The sequence below is a fragment of the Lagopus leucura genome, unplaced genomic scaffold, assembly GCF_019238085.1.
Source record: "Lagopus leucura isolate 7727_CA_CO unplaced genomic scaffold, USGS_WTPT01 Super-Scaffold_1, whole genome shotgun sequence".
Lineage (NCBI taxonomy): Eukaryota > Metazoa > Chordata > Aves > Galliformes > Phasianidae > Lagopus > Lagopus leucura.
Window position 1 is genome coordinate 25,239,339 of NW_024962250.1, and position 7,995 is coordinate 25,247,333.

A 7,995-nucleotide genomic window follows, 5' to 3' on the forward strand; every position below is an offset into this window, starting at 1 on the left:
TTCTTTCTTTCTTTCTTTCTTTCTTTCTTTCTTTCTTTCTTTCTTTCAGTTTATAGCATTCAGGTTCAGATAAATGGATAAGCTGCTAGGAAAAACAATCCTATGTGGTTAGATTATAAAAAAAAAATATCCAGGTCCCCAGGAACTGCTTTTATTTTTAGGATTCCTTGAAGGATGGAGTAGTTAACACTGTTATTTTTTTACTCCTTCTAAAAAATTAATAGCCTTTCTGTACAACATGCAGGCTACCTCATTTCAGGAACACAGCAAGACTCCTGTGCTTGTAACACAGGACTGTAAGTATATATATGTGCAGATTGTATTCCACAAGCTATTCTTTCTCCTTGATTCCTGTTTACTTGTTTACTCCTCCCTGAACCTCAGAAGGTTCTGAGGCAGCCACAGAGGTTTGACTACTGCATGCTTGGAGGTCTGCAGCATGAAAACTGGTGAAGGTTGCCTTTTGGCCATTTGGAAGATTTTTTGGACACTTTAGACCCAGCCATTGAAGTAATGCTGGTGAGCAACACAGGAAAGACATCTATAAAATACCTGCTAGTGAGATGTTAGGTTTTATTCCTACATATTACGAGTTTGTAACTTGGTAGCATTTTCAGTAATATATTTTAATTATTGAAACACAAATATTTATGGAAGCTAAATTGCATAGCCTATGCAAAGCAGTATGACTGAAGCTTGAAATTATCTGGATGCTCCTCAGCAGTAAAGGGGAGACTTAAAAAACCTTCACCATTACAACTTCCAGCCAGATGTTTCAGCCTTTTTATAACTTTAATCAAAGTATGTGAAAGCAGCAGTTCAGTTTCAGTCTTGAAAAAATCAAATTTGAAATTTTTATCCAACACTCAAAGGTAGATATTAATTATGCCAAGAGAAAATTAAAATAAAGCTGGTTTGAGAAGACAGTGAGATAAAAACATTCCTCAAAAACTTCTAAGATGTAAAAAGGAACATTTTCATTGATGTCAGGTACTCAAGCCATTAAGCCAAATTTTCAGGCATGGCCACCTAAAATGAGTATGTATGCTCTAATCTATTTCAGTATGCCTCACTCAACTTCTATACTTCCTTCCTTAAATCCTAACAGGATTTAATATCCCGGTTGCAGTAAGACGGGAAATGTCCTAGAAACTTTGAAGACGTGTCTTGTGCTCCAAGGAGGATGCAGTGGGAAATAATAGACATTGAGTGTACATGATAAAGAAATGGGAAAAAAAAATCAAGATAATGATGAGCAGATGTCTTATTACTGCTTGTTGATTTTAAAAAAAATAAAATGTTAACCGCAATATATTCTTTTACCCTTATCTTCTCTTCCCACCTTGATTTTTAGAATTTGCTGTCTTCACACTAAACAAGCTACTAACAATTTACAGTTTCTGACTTTAATTTATCTACTTCCCTAATTCTGCCTCTGCAAATAACCAATTCATTTATGGACAGACTAAATTAAGATCTTCTAAGAATACTAAAGATATAGATTTTGTTTCAGAAAGCCAACATTACAGAGATGGGGAGAAAGCACAATTATTTTACCTACTCTCAGTGTTGATAATTACCCAAAGACAACTTTTCCAGCCTTCTGGAATTTACCTAAGATGTTTTTCCTTCCAGGAATTTCATTTTCAAATCAAGAATGTTGCTCAAATCTTTTTTTTATATCTTTGGGATGGAAAATTCTAATTCAGGGACATAACTCAATTTGCATTTGGATTCTTGAGATCAGCTGAAATATTCTGCTCTTGCAACTGTTACAACCACTATGAATTATTATTAAATAGTTATAGAAGAATACTGAGGGAAAGTCTTTCCAAAATAATTCATTTAAACACATTCACTTCTGTATTTTCTTCCTTACTGCTTCCCTCTGTTACACCGCAGTCAACTCTGAAGTCATAAATATCTTAATAGATTTGTCCTTGTGCTCTTGCTTAATACAATCAACAGTAGCTGCCTAAGTGACTACGTATTTTCTGTACTGTGAGTTTCAACGTCTCAGCATAGTAGTTACCAGTATGCTAGTTGGAATTTGGAATGCTGGCATTAATAAAAGGACTCCTTTTCACAGAATTATAGAATCATTGAGGTTGGAAAAGACCACTAAGATCATGTAATCCAGTCACCTACCATCAATATCCACGTATTTCTCATAGTGAGGAACCCAAAACTGAACACACTACTTGAGGTACTGGTGAGTACAGGGGGATGATTACCTCCCTGACCCTGCTGGTCCTGCTTGCTACACTATTTCTGACATGCGTTAGGATGCCATTGGCCTTCTTGGCCAATTTGGACACACTGCTGGTCATGTTCAGCTGACTGTCACGCAGATCATAGAATCATAGAATTCATAATGTTGGAAGGGACTCTCTAGAGGTCATCTAGTCCAAATCCCAACACCCGTTGTGTAGTCAACCAGTAACAATAGTGTAAGGGAAGCAGAAAAGTTTTAAAAGATTTCTGAGAGCAAAATCACTGTAACCATAAAAAGGAGGGGAATTCCAAGTCACCTTCCAAAGCGCTGCTGTTGTTAAGTGACCATCCAGTCAAAATTCTTTTAATATATGATGGGAAGCACTGCATGATTTGACCCAATTTACTAAAATTTTTACTGAAATCTTTTATTTAGAAGCCCCATTTACCAAGCAGAGAGGCCCTTTAGGCAGAGTCCTAGAGTAAGGTGAATGTATAGACACATATTAATACAATATTCTCACCTCAGGAGATCCACAGTGTATCAGGAGCTGCAGCTGACTGTGGCTGCATGCCCTCAACTTGGCTTCCTATCATATCTGAGTGTCAGAAAAGCTTATTCAACAATCATATTTGTGATCAAAACAGAACTAGATACAATGTATTGATTTTTGTGGGAGGTGCAAATTGTCTCTGATGACAGAAAGGGAGTGAGAACCATTATTATTCTGTGCAGTCCCACGCATCTCAGAGGAGGCTCTTCTGCACATTCTTATTTTGGAAAGACAATGTCAGGACAGATCAGAGCTAGATTAGAGACAGGACAGATTAGACACAGATAAACTGTCACACCTAGGATCATATTAGGATGCAATCCTGCTACAGAATCACAAGTTCTTATGTGATTGAAAAGAAAATACTCTTCACTAAAAAAAAAGAAAACTCTCTTCAGTAGGGAACCTGCTTTTGCAGGGGAGTTGGACTCGATGATCTCTGGAGGTCCCTTCCAACCCCTACAATTCTGTGATTCTGTGATTCACCAAAATATGCCTGTGAGAGATAAATCTTTGAATAGTGGTGTAGATAATCTTACCATTTCAAGAAAAGGTCTGCATTATGGTACATTTACTAGACATAGACATAATGGTGAAGTAGAAGACTTTTCAGGGCCTCAGTTTTTATCTCCATCTGTTGCAGACATGAGAATGTTATCTAATGACATTCCAAATAAGTACAGTAATCTACCAATTGCATGGCTATAAGATTTTGACTCCAAAAGAGATTTTTTGCACTTACAGTCCCATGTAGTATTTGGGATATGTTATAAACTGTACAACTGTAACAAAAACACAAGCTTTTGTGTACTCCTGAATGACATTTCTGGCACTACTGAAAAAAAATGGATGATGCTTAGTCTGTTTAAATAAAGGAAAAATAAATTTTAAAGATGATTTCTATTCAACTTAAATCACAGCGAATGAACTTTGAGTTTGATCAAAAAATCTGGGAAATTATTTTGTTCAGGTAATTGCAATGAAAGACACTGAGATCTACAATACTTATTTATATCCTCTATTTTGGGTTATAAAATAAATCTCTTACATTTCATAATTTTATACATAGTTACATATATTTATACATATAGTAAGACAAGGAATGTTTTACTATAGCATGAAATGCAGTATCTTCCTTTTCATGCTTTAAAGTGTTGAAATTTTTAGTAAGAGATATGAATGACAAATAGTCATTCTGTGAAGCTTTAAGTTAAAAGTATTCTTAAAAGCTGAAAATATAAACTCATCTACACAAGAACTAACACTTTTTTTTTTATTATTTATTAAGCCATTCACCAACTGCTATGTAGCAGAATTAAAGGAAGTATCTAACCTTTATGGTTTCAAAAAAGGTGTTCTTTAGGAAAACTGTTGTTTTCTGAGCTGATATCCTAAAACAATAACTGAGCAGATGTGAGCCAGTTTCATTTAGTGGAGTGCTAATTCTGAAGTCTGTTGACAGCGCAGTTTACATAGGTAACAATATCAAGATGATAGCTTTAACAAATATATGTCTTACAGCAGAGCATCTTCTACTTGTGGATTACCATATTTTTCAGAAGACTCCCCTCATACATAACTAATTTACTGTAGTGAGGTGCAATAATCTGGTAATGTACATTAAAGCTGTATGAGAAAATACATAAGGGCATTATGGAAATGGAAGCAGAACATTCCAGATTCTGATAGGAAATGAAAAAATGTAGAGAATGTTTAAGTGGTATGGTCTAGAGTCTAGTCTGTCAAGTGTCAATGAATAGGGCTCACTGGAGTTCTGTAAAATAAAAAAAGAGCAAGACAAGAAAAAGTAAAATCTTTAAGTTTTAGCATTTGGAATTCTGTGAGAAGACAAAGACTGGAGATACAATATGCAAGCAGAAGTGATAGTTCTAACTTTCACTGAAATCACTGAAAGTCTTTCAATCATTGCAGTGATTTTGTACCAAATCTATTTCAAGACCATTTAATAGTAATAGTAAGCTAATGTTTAATATTAATGCCTTTCTTTTTCTTTCTTTCTTTCTTTTTTTTTTTTTTTTTTTAAACAGAAGGCCATAAAGAGCACGACTTTAGAATAGTCTTCCAAAGTGCTTGATCTTCCCTATGAAACATTTCATGGTATTCATTTTTTTTCTTCTTTTATTTCACAGGCAGGCCAGATCCAGCTGATAGCTGTTATGAGGACTTCGATGACTTCAGAAAGCTGAGCATAACATCAACAGACTTCAATGAAAGGAAATAATATCACTCCAAGCAACTTGTACAGACAGCTTTTGGTAGCTTTAAATTAACTGGTTGCTCAACTACAAGAACACAGCTATTGTTTCTTTCGGCACACATGGAGGAAAGCAACAAGATTTGTAACCCTGGCTAATAGGACTGTGGCTTTCTTATCAAAAGTAGGAGCTGGGCCAACTGTAAAATGATTATTTTATACTTAGCCTGAAGGACTTTACCTCTGCTTGAACACTGGACATAAGCTGAAGCCAGTTTTAATGATCTGAGATTTTGCTACTTGTCCTTTATTATTGTTATTAGCTCTCTTTAACACTTTGATACTTCATTTCTTTAAATTGGAAATGGGTTCCTGGACTAGATTGTGGCCCTCAGACTGGGCTGTTCTCATGAAATCATGGCTTATCTTTTCCCTGGGGCTCTACATGCAGGTCTCCAAAACTTTGGCCTGTCCAAAAGTGTGCCGCTGCGATCGAAACTTTGTCTACTGTAATGAGCGAAGCTTGACCTCAGTGCCTCTTGGGATACCAGAGGGTGTAACCGTCCTCTACCTCCATAATAACCAAATAAATAATGCTGGATTTCCTGCAGAATTGCACAATGTCCAGTCTGTGCACACAGTCTATCTTTATGGCAACCAATTGGATGAGTTCCCAATGAACCTGCCCAAAAATGTCAGGGTTCTCCACTTGCAGGAAAACAATATTCAGACCATTTCTCGGGCTGCTCTTGCTCAGCTCTTGAAGCTGGAAGAACTGCACCTGGATGACAACTCCATCTCCACTGTTGGAGTTGAGGATGGGGCATTCCGGGAAGCCATCAGCCTCAAGCTTCTGTTCTTGTCCAAGAATCACTTAAGCAGTGTACCAGTAGGCCTTCCAGTGGACTTACAAGAACTTCGAGTAGATGAAAATCGAATTGCTGTCATTTCAGACTTGGCCTTCCAGAATCTTACAAGTTTGGAACGTCTGATTCTGGATGGCAATCTGCTTACTAATAAAGGCATAGCTGAAGGCACCTTTGGCCACCTCTCCAAGCTCAAGGAATTCTCTATAGTGCGTAATTCACTGACCCATCCTCCTTCTGATCTTCCAGGTACACATTTGCTAAGGCTCTACTTGCAAGACAACCAGATAACCCATATACCACTTACAGCCTTCTCAAACCTTCACAAACTGGAACGTCTTGATATTTCCAACAATCAGCTTCGTATGTTGGTAAAGGGTGTATTTGATGATCTCCACAACTTGAGGCAACTCACTGTAAGGAATAATCCCTGGTTATGTGACTGCAGTATTAAGTGGGTCACTGAATGGCTCAAGTTTATTCCCTCTTCCATCAATGTACGGGGTTTTATGTGTCAGGGACCAGAGCAGGTCCGAGGTATGGCAGTCAGGGAGCTTAATATGAATATGCTGTCATGCCCCACCACTACCCCAGGTATGTCACTTGTCATCACCCCAGTTCCAGCTACAGCTAAGCCAACTACATTAGTTCCCTCCTCATCAGTTCCTCCCCCAAGTACTAAGTATAGTCCTCTGACTCCTATCATAGTCACACTCCCCACTGTGCCTGACAGGGAAGACAGAGAAAGGGTAACACCTCCTATATCTGAGCGAATTCAACTCTCTATCCATTTTGTGAATGATACTTGCATCCAGGTTAACTGGATATCTGTTTTTACTGTGATGGCATATAAACTCACATGGGTTAAAATGGGCCATAGTCTGGTAGGAGGAATTGTTCAGGAACGAATAGTTAGTGGTGAGAAACAACACTTCAGCTTGGTAAATCTGGAGCCCAAATCCACCTATCGGATTTGCTTGGTTCCTCTGGATGCTTATAATAATTACCGAACTGGAGAAGACACTGTCTGTTCAGAAGCCACAACAAAGGCTTCCTTTTCGAACAGTGGCGGCAACATTCCCTCCAGCCATGAGCAGACAACTTCTCAGAACCTGGGCTCCCCATTTCTGCTTGCAGGTTTAATCGGGGGTGCAGTGATATTTGTGCTCGTGGTCCTTCTCAGCATTTTTTGCTGGCACATGCACAAAAAGGGGCGTTACACCTCCCAGAAGTGGAAATACAATCGAGGCCGTCGGAAAGATGACTACTGTGAGGCAGGAACCAAGAAGGACAACTCCATCCTGGAAATGACGGAAACCAGCTTCCAGATTGTGTCCTTAAATAATGATCAGCTCCTTAAAGGAGATTTCAGACTGCAGCCCATTTATACCCCAAATGGGGGCATTAACTACACAGACTGTCACATCCCCAATAACATACGATACTGCAATAGCAATGTCTCAGACCTGGAGCACTGTCATACGTGATAGTAAGGGGAGATGGGGGTGTAAAGGATAAAGAGAAAAAACTCTGGAGAAAGTAACCCTCACAGCAATGAAAAAATTACATTTGATAAATGTTAAACAGATGCATTTATGCATTTGAATACTCTGTAATTTATACGGTGTACTATATAATGGGATTTAAAAAGTGCTATCTTTTCTATTTCAAGTCAATTGCAAATGGTTTTGTAACTCTTTGCTTTTTAAATCTTAAAAAAATATTGCTAAGTACTGTACAGGGTTGTACAATAAGAACCCAGTGTCAAGGAAAAGGAAAGAATGATTCATTCTTCAAACATTAACCACTTTGCTGTCGAAGCTGTCTGAGGGATGTAAGTTCCTAGGTGTCCTGTAATACAGGAAAATAAGTGCATATTAAAACAGGGTTACTAGGAACAGCCAAAAGCAATTCAGATAAAATGGGTAAAACCCATTTGGCTCAAATCCAGCAGTTGCTGTTGCGTTTCAAACCATTTAAAATATTTCTGTCCCCCTTTCTCAGTTATGTACTTCCTACCTCCAACTCAAAGCTGGAGTTCTGACTGCTACCAAAAAGGCTACTTGTTATTTAATTAGGTTTCCCCAACATACTTGGAAAGGTAGACAGAACTCAGTGTCAAACTTGAAGTGACCTTGATTTCTAT

At 37.9% G+C, this 7,995-nt stretch overlaps 1 protein-coding gene across 5 annotated transcripts in view; it reads left to right on the plus strand.

Moving 5' to 3' along the window:
* The window catches only part of FLRT2 (fibronectin leucine rich transmembrane protein 2), a 56,157-nt gene extending 48,501 nt beyond the window's left edge, over positions 1-7,656 (plus strand). For 3 of the 5 annotated variants that reach the window (XM_042872075.1, XM_042872063.1, XM_042872054.1), the window contains exon 2: positions 4,919-7,656. In XM_042872075.1, the coding sequence (XP_042728009.1) occupies positions 5,348-7,336 (1,989 nt within the window). In that variant the 5' untranslated portion in view covers positions 4,919-5,347 and the 3' untranslated portion in view covers positions 7,337-7,656. Of the gene's footprint in view, positions 1-2,089; positions 2,213-4,918 lie in introns of those variants that run through there. The other 2 variants (XM_042872083.1, XM_042872094.1) reach the window with 2 other exon arrangements.
* Positions 7,657-7,995: the final 339 nt, after the last annotated feature.